Source organism: Cyprinodon variegatus, unplaced genomic scaffold, assembly GCF_000732505.1.
Source record: "Cyprinodon variegatus isolate N-32 unplaced genomic scaffold, C_variegatus-1.0 Scaffold1717, whole genome shotgun sequence".
NCBI lineage: Eukaryota > Metazoa > Chordata > Actinopteri > Cyprinodontiformes > Cyprinodontidae > Cyprinodon > Cyprinodon variegatus.
This window is the reverse complement of record NW_015152170.1, coordinates 10,475-30,247: the sequence shown is the minus strand read 5'-3', so window position 1 is coordinate 30,247 and position 19,773 is coordinate 10,475. Positions and strand designations below refer to the sequence as shown.

Below are 19,773 nucleotides of genomic sequence, written 5' to 3'. Positions count from 1 at the left end.
CGAAAACGGCAACAACGGTGCATCATCTCCCAACTTACATATTTAGCATCAGTCAAGACGGTGAGTGTGTGTGAAGTAGGGATTGATGTTGACAGCTGGAGATAGGCACCAGATCCCCTCATGACCTCACTTGGAGTTAAGCGTGTCTAAAGATGGATGGAGGTGTTTACTCCTCTTAGCCAATTAATGGTAAGACAAACACGATTCCTGCCCTTTGTGGCAAACGACACGTAATGTCTGTATCTTATTCATTTAACCTTAAATGTTTGCATAAACATCTCTTAATCATAACGTACACCAATACATTAGGTCACACCGGTTCTTTCAAAACATCTGTAATTTACTTAAGTATATTTTGGAGTACTTTATACTTTCCAAGAGTATATATTTTTTTTGAGAACTTTCACTTTTACTTCACCACATTTACAAACTTAATTGCGTACTTTTACTCCGATACATTTGCAATGTCTGGTTTAGTTACTAAGTAAAAAAAAAAAAAACAAGCAAGAGAGTGAGAGAAACACAAGTGTTTTGATCCCACCTACTGACTACAAAGTCAGGTCTTGCCTGGGCTTGTTCATCAACACCAATAGGATATAGATTGGTCACTAAGCACTATTGTGAAATCTTGAGCATAACGTTATCTGTATAAATGAACTTTGTTTGGCATTGTTTTCAGTTCCACATGTGGTGTATTTAGCTTAAGCTAAATGTTGACTGTAGCAGGCTTTTGAAGATGAACACAAGATTTTACAGTTTCAAGTGATAATGGGGTTATGTGCGAGGTTGACCACAAGGGGTGGTTAAGATTTGGAGGGGGAGAAAAAAGTTAAGGGCAAAAGTGTGGAGGGGATGAGGGGCTTGTGTTTACAAAGTGTTTAAGATTTAGTTAATTGGCCTGAAGTGCATCTTTTTTTCTCTGGTGTGATGTACACTTAATTTCAGCACTGACTTTTTTTTACGTTTTAAGGTAGTTTTACAAAAAATATCTTCCTCTTCAGATGCCAAATAAGCTGCAGTTCCCTCCCATTTATTGTTCTTTTGTAAAATGACCTGTTATGTGTGCGCCTTTTGTTTGTGAAGTACAGTAATTTACAGCTTTTTTTTCCTTCATGTTGGCCGTGTTTACAAAAGGGGCTTCAAACTGGACTCCCTCTTCAGATGCCAGATAAACTTCCGTTTATTTCTTTTATTTGTAATGATGTCAATAACAGTAGCAGTAATAAAACTTGTTCTATAAAACTTGGTCTAAATTTATCCTACACTTGGTTGTGTATATTATTTTAAGTTACTTCAAAGTTTACCAAACTGTAAAAAAATGAAATTCAAACTGCACTTACTTTTTACTTATACTTTTCACTACATTACTTGAGTACATCTATTTTTACAGTAATTCTTATACTTAAGTACAAGCCATTTCAGATACTTTAAGACTTTTACTCAAGTAACATTTCAGTCAGTGACTTGGACTTTTACCAAAGTCATATTTTGGAGAACTACTTATACTTTTACTTGACTCCGATATTTCAGTACTTTATACAACACTGCTTTGGCATTTGTTAACACAATGAGATGAGGTTAAGCTTAATTTCTGCAGCACTTTCAAAAGTAAAACATTCACTGGACATGTGACATGCAGATTTGTGCGACAGAAATATTCTTATGATCTCATTCATCTTGAAAATGTAACATCATGTGTAGCACAACTTTTGTGTAGTACTTTTTATGCAAAATGTGTTTTGCTGTACCAAAAGTATATTGTTCAAAAATTACTCATTTAACCATTCCAACAAAACAATAATTGATTTTTTTTCATCTTCCTTTAGTTTTTCTTATACAAAGACAAATGAGTTAAAAAAGAAACCTTAGATGAATGTTAATTATGCAGTGCAGGAGCAAGAACTAATATGATTCTTAAATCTGAATGCAAACTGTGTCGAGGTTAGCGTTTGCCAAAAAAGTCACATAATTTTCTCTAAGTTTCCACTGATTTCACCATCTGTCCTAAAACTGGAGAATTCAATATATAGAAGCTCAAGAGGGATTTGATTCAATAGCAGCAGGACTCTGTATGTTGTATTATACTTTGCTTAAGTCAGTTTTTAATCTTCTCATTAACCAGATCATATCCAATGAATAAATGTGATCCTTTTTTCACAGGAAGACTTTATCAAACTGGATAGCAAAATATAAAACCATCCAAAACATAAAATTAAAAAATCATATAACCAATATATGATCATGACATCGGTGTACAAATCTTCTTTAAACAATGATTCTTTAAACCTAAAAACTTGGAATGTTTTTAGCTAGTCAAAAAATGCAGTAACAGATTTTTTTCCTCCTCATTCTTTATAAATAGGCCTTTACAGAGTATACAGGACATTTCATGAAGTGTTATACATAAACATCTTTATCAGGATGCAGTTTGTTGCTCCAGGATAAACTTGCAACAGATCATAGCTTCCAAATCAAGCAGTCAAGGAGGAGATAATTTAGAGTAAATTTTGAGAGGAGCACAGCTGGGTATAAATGATAAAATCAGAGTCAGATGAAACCATAAAACTAACAAATTGCATTTGCCAGACCATGGCCTGCATGTCCAAGGTAGTACAACCAAACACACTCGACCTCATAATGAAGAACTGACCGGAGGTGGCCTTGAGCAGCCTGCTGGAATGTTTCCCCGCCCGCTGAAATATATCATCAGTGGCACAACGACCATCACTCACCTGGTGTTTAGGCTCCTTTGAGCTACAATAAACAGAATAATGTGCGCAGGATCATGAACACTGAAAACCGGTAAATTAAATGTTACAAACATCAAGGTTATGCTAAAATTGTTCCACATAATGTAACCAGAAGTAATTGACACAAATCATATTTTGCAAAATAACTCAAGATTAATCAGATTAGCTGCTATGCAATTTTACCAGAAGATTATGAGTATATTAAATAACTAGAACTGGAAGTTATAGCTAAAAGATAGGCAGAGGTGGCCAAAGTAATCACATCATTACTCAAGTAAAAGTAAAGATGCCAGGGTTAAGAAAGACTTTTAAAGAAGTTCAAATATTAGCTCAACTTATTACCGAAGTAGAGGTATAAAATTAAAGTTTCAAAAGTAAAGTGAGAGGAAAAATGCTGCAAAAAGTACAAAAACTTGTGTGTTATATAAAAATCTTAAAATTGAATAATTTGGAATACATTAGGCTAGCTATTTCAGCAAGATACATGTCCACTGAAAATTACAGCAAATATGTTCAATGGAAATGCATATAGAACCCATACATGCACTAGTGAGCTATAATGTGTTTCATGTAGCCCAAGATATGATGACTAATTGCTTATAGAGCAAAAGGTCAGACTTTAGAGGCCTTTTGAGTTGCCTTTAATGGAGAGTAAAAGTACATTCAAGCTTAGCTGCACTAATGTTAAACCAAAGGTTACAAAGCAGTACAAGAACCAATCAATCCAAGGCAGACTTTGCAACAGAATAGAAAATAGAATAGAAAATCCCTTTATTGTCCCACAATGGGGAAATTGTAGAAAAACAATGGGGAAACTATGGAATCAATCTTTTGTGTAGGGTTATTCAGGAAAAGTACACAGTACTAAAAACAAAAATGTATTTCTCAACAATGGTGAGCCTCGTTTTTAATTATCATTTTTATTTTTCTAACCACAGAATTTAGGCTGGATTCAGTTCTGAACTTTGACTGAGCCAAAGTATCATCTGATTATGCTTTGATAAAAGCTCTTCTCTTATCTAGCCATGTGTGCTTCAATGATTTCTGATGGTGCTGATTGTATTGCTGCCTCACTTCTGTCAAGATGCCCCAGGGCAGCTGTGGCTACAGCCTAGCTTACCACCATCAGAAAGTTAGGCTACGTTCACACTGCAGCCTGAAGTGACCCAAGTCTGATTTGCCAATTTGCCGATTTGCCCATATGCGACCTGGATCTGATCTTTTTATGACAGTCTGAACAACACAGATCTGATTTATTCCAATCCGAACCAGGCCACTTGGCTATGTGGTCCTGAGTTCGATACGAATCTGATCTTTTCAAATGTGACCTGTGTGTGAACGGCCAGGTCGGATTGATCCGACCTGAATGTAATTAGTACCATACAGTGGTCACTATTCTGCATCTTGCTACGCAGAAGCGGCAAGAAAAACAACAACCATGGCAGATGATGATACAGAGAGCAGTATTTATGTTTAACCATATTGAAAAGACTGAGTTTTTATGGTTGGAAAAGGCCGCTAGATGCACGCTGGCACTTCCATCAATGTTTACTTCCTGTGACGTCATTGCGTCTTCTATGCGTTGTGTGACTGCAGTTCACACAGGAGATCAAGTTGCATATATTTGGAAATATGAACGGGAATGCAAAAAAAATCGGATTTCACAAACAAATCGGAATTGAGCATCAAGACCTGCAGTGTGAACGTAACCTGCATGAAAAGATGAATGACTGAAAGTAGCATAAAGTGCTTTGGAGTCATCTCACTTAAAGATATGGTGGCGGATTTTTGAAAAATTTTCAAAAAACCTGCCCTCCGCTTTAACAAAAAAATTTACATGAACAACCCTGTACAGAGACAAACAACCATTCACACACACACTCACACCTAAGGAGAATTTAGAGAAGCCAATTAACCTAACAGTCAGGTATTTGGACTGTGGGAGGTAGCCAGAGTACCCGGAGAGAACCCCTGCTTAATCAGGGAGAACATGCAAACCCAGAAGGCTGTATTCATGATTTGACCAGCCTTCACGTATGTGTCTGTAGCATAATGACATCATTAAAGCTAATGGCTGTCCTGATTCAGCACAGCAATCTGGAGCTCTTTTCCTATTGTGAATAGTGTTCTTTCTGTCAGCCCCACTTAGGTAGAGAAGGAGGTAGGAACAGGAGGTCGGAACAACAATTTGCAGTATTCAGATCGAGGCTAAATGTTCCTCAGTATGCATATTGCTGTTTTTTCACTAACGCTCTCATCCTACAATGAGATTCAATTAAATTTAGGTAGACTAATTTCCTAAAATGTTACTTTTGAGGGTAACTAGTTTTTATTTGTTGCTTGCCAAGCTTTTCTTTATATTTTCTTCCACAGTAATGAAGTAAACATTGAATGTATGATGATAAAGTGTATGGGCTTTGCTGATTGTTTCTTTAAATTGTTTATCTTTGGGTAAATCTGCTTTTTATAGAAGTGATTAAAGCTGAATTCAGACATCCTGTCAGTGGGGATCCGCACTAGCATTAAAGATTAAACACTTTACATAAAATAGGATATAAAAGAGCAAATCATCAACTCAACTGGTGACAGGGTTAGCAACTTTGGAGCCATAATAACAAGGGTGTTGCCAGGGGGAAGCTGGAAGGAGGTGGCAGCCTATTAACTAGCACCAGGAGAAACAGCACTAATGACCCAGTGGAGAGCAGGAAAAATGGAGCAGAGACATAAAGCTGCTTCCACACATAGATAAAAAGCCCTTTTTTTTTACCAGTGGAAGTTGCTCTTAATTTTTGATGCATTGATTATAGAAAAAAAAAGATTAATATTTCAGGAGAAAATAATTACTTAGCTTTTTGTACATATGTAAAAAAAAATGGCCCAATCCTGACAAATCAAACCTGAAACTCCTCCTGACGAGTATCTGTGCTGATATAACATCATATTTAACTTCATTATTTGGGGCAACACCAACTGTCCCAGTAGTGGACAATTAGCCTATTTTTACTGTAAAATATTCAGTTTAAAGCGTAAATTGCCTACAGTATATTGTCATATACAAGACAAGATGATACCAAGCAGGAGTTAATGTCTTTTATTGAGTTGTGGACCCTCTCATCCAATCCTGCTATTATTTTAAATATTCATATGATTACCCATCTTAAGTTTATCACCGGGTGCTTCCATTTTCTTTGATATGTTGCTGCTGATACAAATACAGGTCTACTACAGTTCAAATAAACATATGTCTATTCTAAAATATGTATTTTTAAAACAACCATAGTGCCAATAACATCCATATTTTGCAGCATATATAAGGATCTAGTCGCTCTGTACAATGTCTATTCCAATAATTCAATGAAACATTCCTTTTAGTGATAACTACAGCAGCAGAGTAGGTTGCTATGGGTTCCTACTTTTTTCTGCTCTAAATGTCAGTTGCAGTCTGGCCCCTGGCATTTTGTGAGGTTTATCTGTTGGTGTTATTACCCTCATTACTCATTAATGCCTCTCCCACTAAATGGAGAATTAATGCAGGAGGGCACACCGATGTGTTTCGTTGTTTAGCTGATTAATGTTTTTCTGCGTTCATCCGAAAACGCTGTAGATCAGATTGTTGCATGGTTTGCAACATTTTGGGAAGCACGTCTCTAATTGGAGATCAGAGCAGAAACAGCCAATCAGGCTGTTTGTGAAGCAGAAATTTTAAACAGATAGCGATTGCTTATCTTCGAGACGCGGTATATGTTTAAGGAGCTTTACTGATATATACATAGGTTGCTCTTAAACAACAGTGTCAACTTTTGTTTTCATGCAGAAAGAGTGTTGAATCAACGATTTTTGTTTTTTTATTTAATTCGCCCTCGTGGAGCTAGTACATCTAAACAATGCTTTTGTATGCCTCTTCGCTAAAGATGGTTTTATATGTTTATTTTTTTTCTTTCAATGTACTCACCAAGAAGAGTTAAAAAACTTGTCAGCAGAGCCGCTGCAGAGAGGAAACTGGCTATGTCCCTCTGTTGTTGCAGAACCTCTGCCAGAAATTGTTGTTGTCTCCTCAAATATAAAAAAAAAATTTTGATCTGTTTTTGGTGCAAATGAATTTCCTAGAAAAATGATTTTAGTATTGATTCTATAAAAATTATATAAAAAAGATGCTACATACTTTTTATAATAATATTAACAGTAGGTTTACATTTAATATCTCACTATTTATTGTTTTCTAAACATGATAAGGTCATTTTCTCCATGATTCCAGCTTCATCCCTGGATCAAAGCCTTTCCTTGTTCTTGCTAATATAGAGTTGTTGCGGAGAGAGCATTAGTTTACAATACAGCACTACAACGGCAATAACTTGTGCAATGTATAATGTGCAATTACTATTTTTTTAATTATAATTTCTGAACGCACTGTATATACTGTATATATCCCATGCACCTTTTCTTCCTTTGGCACATTCTTCTTCTTTGACTACTGGAGCTGAGAGATCAATAAAGACAATCAATTACTGGTATCAAAACTTGTTCTAGGAAACACTAAGAACAGATGATAAAAAAAAACAGCAAATGTTTAGCTCTGGAATGGGTTTGAGGAAAAGTTAAACATTACAAATATAGTGACAAAGATTTTTGAAATGAATGCATTATGTTGCTAACAGTTACCTCCAAATTAGGGAAGGTCTTGTGATAATTGAACCTCTTATTGAATCTGGAAGAGCAAGAAAGGACCCTCTGCACGATAAAAGCATCAATGCTAGAAATGTGATGAACAACCTTTTTCTAAAGTAATGCATTTTAAATTAAAATTTGCAATACAAACAGTAAAAATGTGTCAAAAATGTTAAAACCTTAAAACACAAAATACCCAGCCTGTACTTTGCAAAATAAAATGGCAGTTAGCATTTTACTCTCCCATTTGTCGGCTTAACTCTTGAAATCAATGTGATTAGCTTTACTAAGAACAAAGAACATTATAATTTGTCAACAGAAGTACTAATTGTTGCAGCTAAAAGTAGCATTTCAATTGTCTAACCCATCATTCTTGTTCCAGAGCTAATTTAAGAAGGTAAATTACCGCAGGTATTGCAGCAGAACAGAGTGTCTGTCTGCCTCACAAACTCTCCATTGCACCCACGCTTAAACACACACATTTTAAAGGAGTTTGTTCAAGGCTTCACATAAATTATAATGACGAGGCCTGGTCTGGATGTTCCTGCAGCTTCTGCAAGTTTCCCTTGGTTTTATAACTTTACTATGGATACACATCAGCATGCTGATGTGCTCCTATCAAGAAATACTCCATTTTTTAATACAAACATTACTGTCATCAGGGGGAATTTGCTGACTGGAAAAAAAAAAACTGCAGCATTTATAAGCTTGTTGTGCAGCACAAACCAGCTCTGGCCAAAAGTATTGGCATCCCTGCTATTCTGTCAGATAATGCTCAGTTCTCCCAGAAAATGGACACACAGTCAAGCAGCCCAGAGGGAGCAAGGCAGCCCCAAAACATCAAGGAACCTCTATTATATTTGACTGTATGACCGTGGTCTTTTCTTTGAAAGCCTCTCTTTTTTATTTTTTAAACTCTATGTTGATGCCTTTTCCTAAAATGCTCTACCTTGGCAAACTCAGTCCTGGCTATTTTATGTCTCTGGGTCAGAAGTGGGGTCCTCCTGGGTAGCCTACCACAGAGTCTCTTTTCATTCTGTTACTGATAGATAATATGGGTTAACACTGTTGTATTCTCAGACTGCAAGACAGTTTTAACTTGTTTGGATATTGGTTGAGCTTCTTTATCTGCCATTTGTACAACATTTGGTTGAAATCTCTCGTCAATTTTTCTGTACCATCGACATCTAGGAAAGGTTAGCCACGGTGCCATGGGCTTTAAACGTCTTTATAACACTACGCAGGGTAGATGCCGGAACATTTGGCTCTTTAGAGATGGTAACCTTGAGATGTCCCAGGCTTCCTCAAAATGTTGCTTCTCATGTCCTCGGACAATTCTTGGTCTTCTTTCTTTTCTCCATGCCCAGTGTGGCACATCATCATCGTCGTCATCATCATCATCATCATCTTTATTTGTAGAGTGCTTCAAAACAGCTACAGCTAAAAACAAAGTGCTGAACATAGCGAAAAATGTTAAAACACAATAAAAGAATAAAATACAGCATAAAAATATAAAATAAGGCAATAATATGAATTGGTATAAGCTAAATAAACAATGTCACAACAACTAAGTCCTGCCAGTGTTAAAAGCCAGCGAATAAAACTAAGTCTTGAGCTTTCGGCAGAGAAGGACACTGGACAGAGGACTAAAGGTTGAGTCAATGTTAATCTATTTTAACTGGCAGCAGGTGTGATTTAGTTATTACCACCACCTGTTAGGTGCCACAGGTAAATAACAGGTGTTGTTAATTACTCAAATTAGAGAAGCATCACATGATTTTTCAAAGGGTGCCAATAAGGTTGTCTGCCTACATATACATAGCATATGTAATTGCAATTATTGTCTTGGAGAAACCGGCACTATATATTCTGGCTGCAAGATAATCATGTCCTCTTTCAGCAGATCTCTGTTGCTCACTGGGCAAAAGCAGAACACCTAGCAGGAGATCAATAATGTATGGAGACTGTGTTGACTGAAGCCCTGCAGGTCATGTAATTCAGTCTGTTTGTAATGCATAGTATACATATTAAGGGTCTCTTTGCCTCCAAATTTCACTTCATCATAAAGTTCTGTGGAAGGTTTCCCCAGCTGGTCTGAAAATCCAAGAGATTACCTCTTACCGTAATCTATTACATGTTTTGCATCTTAGGAACAAACTAAAAATAGTCCATTTAAAAACAGCACATGACTTGTTCTGAGATATGTTCAATTCATATTCTAGAATGCACAGGTAATCAGTAAGAACTTGTTGTAAATTTATTTCAGAAAGGTTAAAATAAATCAATTCAAACTTTTTGTTTATCTTAGTGCTATTTTGTCCCCTACACATTTAACTGTCCAAAAACAATGTTACGCTTCAGAGCAAAGACAGTGATTGGATGGTCAAACACGCTGAAGTTAGTTATATTTACTTCTGAAATCAAAATTTCAACCATATTAGCATATCTCTACCCAGAGAGAGCAGCGTAGCTAAGATACAAAATAGTTATCCGCCGTATCAAAACATTCACCAGATGAAGCTCTTTTTCCAAAATGAACAACATTATAAAGTTGAGTTATCTACTTCTTCACCACACAGGTTCCTCTGATAGGTTATGCTCCAGAGTTTCAGCTGGAATGGAGATAGAAAGGGACATCACTTCTCACATCTTGTTTTGATCTACTAATGATGCTTAACAGCCCACCTAGTGGTCAAATTTAGCTTATTGCTCATTTAAAGGTGTCCATAGGGTAGATTTAGTTTAAACAAAAAAGTTCAAATGAAAACTCTTATCTATGCTTTAGCTGCAAACTCGGTTAACAAATAAAAAAAAAAAAAAAAAAAAAAATGTTTTATGTATTTATTCTTATAGTTAGAGAGTGATATTTTTGATGATAGAGAAGCCATTTTAGTAATGCAGATTTGCAAAGGGGCAGATTAAGGTTTCTTCCCGTTAAAAGGGAGTTTTTCCTCTCCACTGTCGCTACAAGCATGTTTAGTGTGAGGGATTGCATCCGACTCAATGAGCCGATACAATCAACTGGTTTTCCTTAGATAGAAAACTTTGAATCAATTTGACTGTATGATTTGGTGAACTGTAAAGCGCCTTGAGATTACATGTGTTGTGAATTGGCGCTATATAAATAAACTGAATTGAATTTAATTAAACAAACTAGAGTAAGATCAGGAAGACACTTATAGGGTAACTAAAACCCATGGAAAAGCCTAACCACACCCCCAGGCAAGGTTTAGAAATAAAACCAACAAGATGAGTGAATCTGGAAATTAGCTACAGGGTTTCAGTGGGATTGTGATTAAGAAAATATACAGTGAATGTGACTAAATAGTCTAGACACCTTAATTAAAACCCTGTACAGACAAATGGGTAATAAAATGCTCACCTGAAAAACACTACTGATCATTGCTCTTCATGCTTACAATTCTAACTCCTAACTCACAGCAGGCATGTGTCTGAGTGAGATGGTTTTATGGCGCTTCCTAGTTGTATTTGGGAGCCAAAATACCAAATAGAACAGTATTTTTCTCATTGTGATTTGCTACAGTGGTCATTAAGCAACAAAGCAGGATAGCAGCGTCCATAAGCGGAAGATTAAGTATTTCCTCAGAGATTAGTACCCAGTTCTCTGGTAAACCTACTGTAATGCACCATTATTCCCAAATGTATTTATGATGTAGACATGTACCATTCTAACTAATAGATTAATCAACTACATTAGTCTTTTTGCAACCCAGAGGGTAGAAATAAAAAAGTTTTAGTTCAAATTTGCAGAACAAACATGTTTCTAAAAATTTGCCAGTAAACATTAATATGGCAACCAGAAGAGCCAAACTATGCTTTGACCCTCCCAGGAACATTGTGTGAAAGTCAGCTGGTAGTTGATGAATGGCTCCTAAAACTGATGAAAAAGGATTTGTTTTCCAGTTAAAAGAGGAGTAGCAGCAACATTTTGGACATGCAGTCATGTCTGTCTCAGCTTAACCTGACCACTATTAATCTGTGCATTGAAGTTAAGATCACCATCCAGTCTGATACTCGGCTCTGTTGCAGTTTCTGTCAGATACAGATAAAAAAAAACAAAGTATACCTGCAAATATTTTCAAACTGTTTGTGATGTAATAAAACCCTCTGAAAAATGAGTTGGTATAAAATATAATATTGACAGAGTAATTTGTTGCTGTAAGAGAATCAATACCGCAGCAAAAAACTTTCATAATTCAATATGTAAAGGAGCTTTATAGATAGAATTTCCTGCTTCTGTTGTCTTCAATTTATTGCTCCTTACCGAAGCCCTTAAACATGGCCTGAAATCGACCAGAAATAGAAAACTACCTTTAGATAGCTGGGAGAAAAGACAGAGAAGTCCTCCAGTTCACATTTTTTTAATGGCTTTTATTCTGCAGATGGGGAAATGTGTCAGTCCAAGGAAAGTTAGTTTATATAGCACATTTTAAGGCAATTCAAACTGCTTTACATGAGAGAAAAAAAAGTTGATTGCAGTGGCATAGAGGAAACTCTATATAATTAAAGCGAATGAAAGTGAAACAACAAAAAAAAGAACATTGATTTAAAAGAAGTAAAATGATTTTTAAAATGGAACTTCACTAATAGTGTTTAGAGGTCACATTAAAGGTCACATTAAACAAATATGCTTAATCTTGAGGTTTTCAATGCTTGACAGTTTTCTAAGTCATTTCCAGATTAGTGGAGCATTATCAGAATCAGACATACTTTAATAATCCCAGAGGGAAATTACAGAAGATAAGATATAAAAGCTACTCTCCTTGTTTGTTTCTGGTTCTAAACATGGAAAGCAGATTTGAGCCAAAAGACCTGAGACTCTGTCAACAAGTCGGTCATATATTTTTGTGCTAAGCCACTCAGTGATATATGGACCAACAGAAGTGTTTTTAAAGTCTAACCTCTGTGATATGCGAAGCCATTGTGGCGACTTTAGAACTGGGGCGATGTTCTCTGTTTTTCTATTTTTAGCGAGGATGCAGGCAGCAGCATTCTGAATCAATTGCAGCTATTTGATTTGTTTTGTACGCAGACCTAGAATAACACCAGATCAGTAATCAATTTTATTAAAGATTGTATAAATTCACTTTTCAATGTCCTTTTTCATTAGTCCTTTAACCCTAGATATGATGTTCAGGTGTTAGAAGGCTAATTTAGTCAATGACTTAGTCCAATTACCTAAAACTTTGACTTCATTTTTTTATTTTTATTATTTTTACATTTATTATTTCAAACATGTTTGATAATATGTTGGTCCTTGTGTTATTAATCTCATTGTATGTGGAATAAAAGCTGGGAAAGTATGAATTTAGGGGTTTACATTTTCTGTTAATGCCAGAATCGTACAAAAATTGCATATAAAAGGTAAAATATTAGTGAACCGTTTTGATTTACTTTTAATACTGCTCAAAATACGATAACATCTTTTAATTTTTATAATCGTTTCTTTTATAATTGGTACTTATTCTGATTTATACACTTACAGATATAAACACTAAACTGAACTTTAGTCAGAAATATTGTAAGAAGTTTACCTTTACTTTCCGTCTCTAAAACCTGCTGAACAGCCAACCAATGAGCTCATCAACATGGTGAGCTATTTGCCAAGAAATGAGACTGTAGTTGCATTATTGATTTGCTTCTAATAAATACTTATATACAGTTCACTTAAAGTTTACTTTTATTGAAAGAAAGTACGCCTTGAAATATACTTAGGTTAGTCTTCCATACATACTTTCATTTACTTGTAATAAACCTCCAAGTATACTTATATTTCATACTTTGAAATAGAGATCTATCGATCTGATACCTGGGTTGGATACTGGAGATCCAATTCAATGCATTTAACATGGAACAGTTTTTTTTTTTTTGCTGCTTATTTGTTAATAAATTATATAAAGTACATTTATATCTGTGTTAATTTGTTACCTTTTTGTGACAATCTTTTATGTCACTCACATGGCTACATACATGGTTCATCCATTCAACAGTTTAATCTGATCAATGTCAGATATCGGCCGATACGCTCAGTCCAGGTTTCGCTATAAGATTTGAAAAATGTGATTGGTGCATCTATACAGTATACTGTAATGAACCTTTTTAGTTTGATTTCTCCCTTGTTTGCTGACTTGAGAAATGCTTCTCTTTAATAAAACAAATCTGGAGGGGCATTAATGAGTTTTCTACCACTGTGTCCCCCTATTTTCTCTAGTTGAAAGGATCTCTGAGTTTCGACATGGTCCAAATTTTATAGGACCAGTTCCTGTTCCAACATGACTAATCAACCGAGCACAAGGCAATGTCCATACGGACATGGACAGGAGAGATTGATGTGAATGAGCTAGACTGGCTTTAACCTGATATAACACTTTGGGATATGTAAAAGCCTACTGAGAGCCAGACCCTCCCATAATTAGTGTCTGATCTCCCAAATGTGCTTCTGGAGGAGTGTTTGGAAATTCCCATAAGCAAGTGGCGTCCCCACTGTGGCAATTTCTGATTTTCTTAACACATTAAGCGCACTTTTAACAAAATGTATTATTGCTATTATTATGATTAAACATGCTTCTTAAACACCATGTTCCCAGTGAAATTTAGAGCTGTTATAGCTGAAAAGGGTGGATCACAACATATTAAACATTATAGATTAAGATGGAAAAGAAAGTGGAGTCTTAGTGCAAGTCATTGAAAACGGATACTTTGGGCATTTTTACTGTGTGCTGGTTGGAATTAATGGAGTGAAAAACATCATGGACGCTGCTTAATATCGTTAATATGATTCTTTTTTTGAAGGTCCAGTTGGTAAAAGGCTCGAGAGCAGAATTCTGTAGAGCAGAGTTGTCACTTTCAACAGCCTGCCTCATATAAAAGAGTGATGGTGCTTTTATTTCTGCTGTGAAATGTTATTGAACATTTCTGCTAATGATTGAAAATACCCTAAATGACACAAACAAGAGAAGCTGACCAAAATCAATTAAGCTTGCTCTTATTTTCATGATTTCTTGCTGAACTATCAGGAATCTCAGCTGAAACAAAACTTCCTCTGCAGTCCAGCATCATCAGTTTAGGCTCTCTCTGGCATAATAGAAATACTATTAGATTATTTTTCACTTAAAGCTGGAAAAGAATATGCAGGAGTGATATAATTTGACTTGTTTTAGGTATCAAATCGTAATCTGATTAAGAAAAGGGCATTGTCAGCAAACAATGAAACCTATTTCCACACATCAGTAATGCATAAATCTGTTCCTATGACCTTCTGTGTACTGTAAAATGTTTCTGTTGTTTTCTACAAAGTACATCTTTACATACTGTTTCTGCATTATATTCTTTAATATGAATTAATTCTTTGACATTTCTACTCTTCTATTCAATTAATTTAAAATTCAATTTAACTAACCTCAAACTTACTGTGACTGATCACCTTCTGCAGGGAAGTGTTGCTTGTGTATAAATGGGCACAAGAGGGCACTAAACTACATTTCCCCTGGAGACAAACATTCCTATTTCTGTCACTTTCCATTGAATGAGTGTCAGACGAAGCCTCTTTGGTCTCACATAATAAGTTTTCTACATGACTGTTTTGTCTTGCCTAAGGGTTCCCAGGACAGTTACAGTTGTAGAAGCAGACAGATGTTCCCCTTGTTTTTCACATGCGGCTAAAATGCCAGAGGTGTGTTTTCTCACAGTCTCATGTGTGCATGTAGAGATGCGGAAACTTCTTGGTTTATCCAAACAGGAAATGTTTTTGTACTTGTATCATTTTTTTGCAGAAGTTTAGCAAGAGGAACTGATTTGGATTGGATTTGCACCTTTGAAAACACCTTTAAATATTCTGGCAGGAGTAAAAAACAATTTTTGTGTTCAGTTATAAGACTAAATAAATACAGTTGTATATGTAAATTAGATAAAAGAGATTAGGTAAAATATCATTAGGGTGTTTACTGTTATCTGCAGTTAAAGCCCGCAAAACGCATATGGGTTTTACTTCATTGAACATTTAAATCATCCTAGTTTAAGGTGATGCATAAAGTCCATTTAGCCATTTCATTTTTCTCTAAGATTGGGTTATTCTCTGTAACCAGTCCATGAGTAAAGCAAGTCGTCAATAAAGCAGAGACTCTACAATAAGAACCATATCATAATGAAAAAAAACAAGATTATGTTGAATTGGAATAAGTCGTGGTTTAAAATATGAATCAAATCATAAGATATTGTTTTTGTCTGCTCATACATTTAGTTTTTCTTATTGTTTTATCATAGCCTGGCATAAGCCAGATTTTTTAGTTCAGTTGAATTCTATACACAGTTTTCATCTGCAAAGGCACCTGTAGAAAGTGTTTGTTTAAGGGAGGGATATTCAGTATAATACTTCAAGTTGATTGGGTTAATCAAGTGGCACATGGCTCCAATGTAGAGCTTTTAGCCAATTGTAGCAGTGGTAGAAAGTGTGCCGAAACAAATTATTTGTTTCACAACTAACAAAGTTAACTAAGCCTACATTCACACTGCAGGCCTTAATGCTCAATTCCGATTTTTTTTTGCATTGCCGTTCATATTTCCAAATATATGCGACTTGTTTGTGATCTCCTGTGTGAACTGCAGTCATACAACACAAGTGTCCCGCATGCGCAGTAGAGGACGCAATGACGTCACAAGCCAGTGTGCTCTGTGTTTACGGAAGTAAACATTGATGGTTGTGCATCTAGCGGTCTTTTCCAACCATAAAAAACTCAATCTTTTCAATATGGTTAAACATAAATACTGCTCTCCACATCATCATCTGCCATGGTTGTTGTTTTTCTTGTCGCTTTTGCGTAGCAAGACGCAGAATAATGATCACTGTCGGGTATTTATGGCGTTCAGGTCGGATAAATGTGACCTGGCTGTTCAGACACAGGTAACATTTGAAAAGATCAGATTCGTATCGGATTCAGGACCACATAGCCAAGCGGCCTGGGTCAGATTGGAAAAAATCGGATCTGTGTTGTTTAGACAGCCATGAAAAGATCAGAACCAGGTTGCATATGGGCCAAAAAAAAATCGGATTTGGGTCACTTCAGGCTGCAGTGTGAACGTAGCCTAATAAATCACACTCTTGCCAAATCCTGTCGGGAAGAACGTGCAAACATTTTTCCCATTCAGAGAAGCACATTTAGCTAATTTTGCAAAAATAAATAGAGGATATTCCAGCTAAAATTGAAGCAGCCGCATTTGTTGTGCTTCAGAGATCCGCTTCTGGTTGATGTTATATGCGTCTTGCATTTCATTGGTCCAAAGATTTTCTGTATCGAGGCTACTGCATCTTTTGGCCTCTTCCAAAATGTATTTTCGGGAGTTTGTGAATTCACAAATTTTGAAACAATTAGTCTTTCTTGTGAAGTAGCCTATGCCTTTTTGGCCATGTAAAATATTAGTCAAAGGTTTTTAATGTTGATATTTTGATGAGGATGGTAAAAATAATGGTACAGTCTGTGCTGATAATAACATGTAGCCAACAATGACCCTAAAAAATCTCCCATGGTGAAATAAGATGCTTCAAACTGCCATTTGATTCAGTTATGCTACCTTTGATTTCACACCTGGAACTGACCACAATGAACCTGAATAAGGATTTTAATGACTTTTTGTTTATCTAAATGTTTTTTTTACAGCTACAGACTGCTGAGGTTACACATGGGCAATACTCCAATATTGTAAAAAGTATACAAGGGGTATGATTTCAGTAATACTAAAATTATTCCCCAATAAAAGAAGAAACCAGTAACTGCACAACTTTGTAGATAATGAAGCACAACACGAACCTTAAACATTTCATAGTGGTTCAAGTAGATTTTTTGAAAATTTGACCCTTGAAAACCGCAACGTGTCCAAATGCTTAACAAAAGAGGTAAAACCAAACTAATATGATATATGAGCAGAGAAAGGAGGGTTATTACAAAGCCGCGAATTGAAATTGATTAGCATTTTTTCCCCCTTATTGATTTGTTGGCAAAAATGTAGATAAAAAGTATACCTCCCGAAATTGATAACTTATCAGGATAATTATTTAGGTTTAATTAGTAATAAAAAAATAAAAAAAAACAACTGTATCCAGTCTATTCCTACAGCAAAATCTCTTAAATCTCTGGTTGATTTTAAGGTGTTTTTCTTTTGGGCTCTTTGCTTATATTTAACCTCAAAATTTCTCTTGATATCTGTTTACATGTATATGAAGCTAACATTTAAGATTTGTTCTTAATAAAAAATTTTTTGTGTTTAATATATCTAGAAACCAGTTTTGTTGGAATCTATTTTAGCTCCAGTGAAGCTCAATCATATATTGCTGCTCTATTAAATAATTGTTATTGATGATAATCCTGTATTTTGTTTTATTACTTTATGTGTAAAGTATTTTTTAGTGGAAAGAAAATTAAACTCCATTTTGTTGTTTTTTGCTTTTTTTTGTTTCCTTAAATTCAAATCTTTAGATACCCTACAGGCTCTGTCATAAACATGCTGTCCAGATTTTCTCACTTTTCCTTTTGAAATCGTTAATTTTGATGAAAAAAATGGCTATGAAACATAGTCCAAACATTTGAGGGTTCATGTGGGATAAACCTCAGAAAAGCTGTTCCAGAAGCTCAGTTTTAGCCTTTTAGGTATGTGTTGATTTGAAGTGAACAACTTTCATTAAGAATTGTTTTAATCCTATGATTTACTACTCCATAAGCTATATGCAATGTATCGTTGTAAATTGCACCAGAGATGCCTCTCTGTGTAATGCTGCCACCATAATGTTTGACAGCTCATTATCTTGTTTCGTGTTTCCTTGACTCATCCAGGCATATTCGTTTAGGATGGAAAAAGGATCAGATTCTGCCATGTTTAAGCTTAAAATCTTTTTTTTTCAGGAAGTTTTTGACTTGTGTTTAAACACCCAATTATAGAGCAGAGGTTCCTTGTTTAGTACTCGTCAAATGCATGATGATGTTAAAACTGTCCTAATTGGATGGTGATCCTGGTGGTTAAGTTGTTCCAAAATTTCAACAGCAGTCAAGATTTCTGGTTGCAATGTTATTCCTTTACATCCAAACCCAGTTTGTTTGATCCTAGGGTTATATTTTGAGTCACGTGGTTTAAAAAGAATGTAAACAACTTATTTGTCCAAAAGGCCAATAATCAAAAGCACATCAGGAAATGGTTTTGCAAAATATACTAAGCTTATGAGCTGTTTAGTATTTCACTTGAAGCTTTTATGAAAATGTGTTTATGTCTAAAAGCTGACTGTCCCAGGAAACACACTAGTTTAATTAAACCCTATTAATTCTTTCATCAAGCATGGTCAATTAATTTTCGGTGCAATGCAAAAAAACAAAACAAAAATAATTTAATCACAGTGCAACTTAATCGTTGAAATAAAATATTAGTACAGGTTCATGGCCTGCATGAATAATTATGACCCTCTAGTAAAAAACAAGACAATATTTTTGAAATCATCGTAAAATTAGTTAAATGTTGTCATTATCTTAATGCTCATGCACCTATGTAAACTTGATTTTTGAGTTTAAGGTCACTCTTACTCAAAGTTCCCCAGTTTGTAAGATTTAACCTCAGAGTTTCAGACATTGAAATGTCCCCAGTGTTAAACTTCTTATCACTGTATCAATCTGCTTTTCAGTTTAATGCCTCACTTTGTAACCCTTGTTTTTCCTTTCCTCAAATGTCTTCCCTTCTTCAGCTCGAGACAAGAGAAAGGATTCCATGATCTCTGCAGGTGATGCTGAGTTCCCACGGGATTACCACACCCTGGCTGCCAGTGGCGGCCGTGGGGCACGCCGCTTCCCAGACAACAGCAATGGGGGGTTCACATCGTCCTCGCTGGACCGCCGGCACAATTCTGTGGCCGCTAAAAGCTTGGAGGCCCTGAACAGCATACACAAGGCGGATATCGAACGGCAGAGGGACGCCCTGATGGACCTTCAGAAGAACAAGTACACAAACAGTCCGGGCAGCTTGTCTCAGGGCCCTGCAGCTGCTGGCCGACAGGTATCCTCACAAACGAACAGAATAATGAAGAAATCAATGTTTCTATTTCTGAACCTTGAATACTTTCCTGCTGTAATGCTGTTTTTTTTTTAGCCTTCAGTTTATTTGGCTTATTTTAGCATTTTAAGGAGACAAAGTTAATGCTCTCTGAAAACAGATATTAAAAGAAGCAAAGAGAAAATACCATGCATACAGACCAATATGAAACTGGATGAGGATCCTGAATTACAACCTTTAAAGTCACCATGATTGTAGCCTGTTCAGTTAGAGTTTGCCAAACCTTTTTAGTTTGTATGTGTAGTTTATGATG

General features: G+C 35.7%; 1 protein-coding gene across 1 annotated transcript in view; it reads left to right on the top strand.

The window, feature by feature from the left end:
- LOC107104385 (SRC kinase signaling inhibitor 1-like) overlaps nucleotides 1–19,463 on the top strand; it is a gene marked incomplete at its 3' end in the record, with an annotated part of 58,477 nt that extends 39,014 nt beyond the window's left edge. The window contains exon 3 of the mRNA XM_015404376.1: nucleotides 19,156–19,463. Coding sequence (XP_015259862.1) covers nucleotides 19,156–19,463 — 308 coding nt within the window. The remainder of the gene's footprint in view (nucleotides 1–19,155) is intronic.
- Nucleotides 19,464–19,773: the final 310 nt, after the last annotated feature.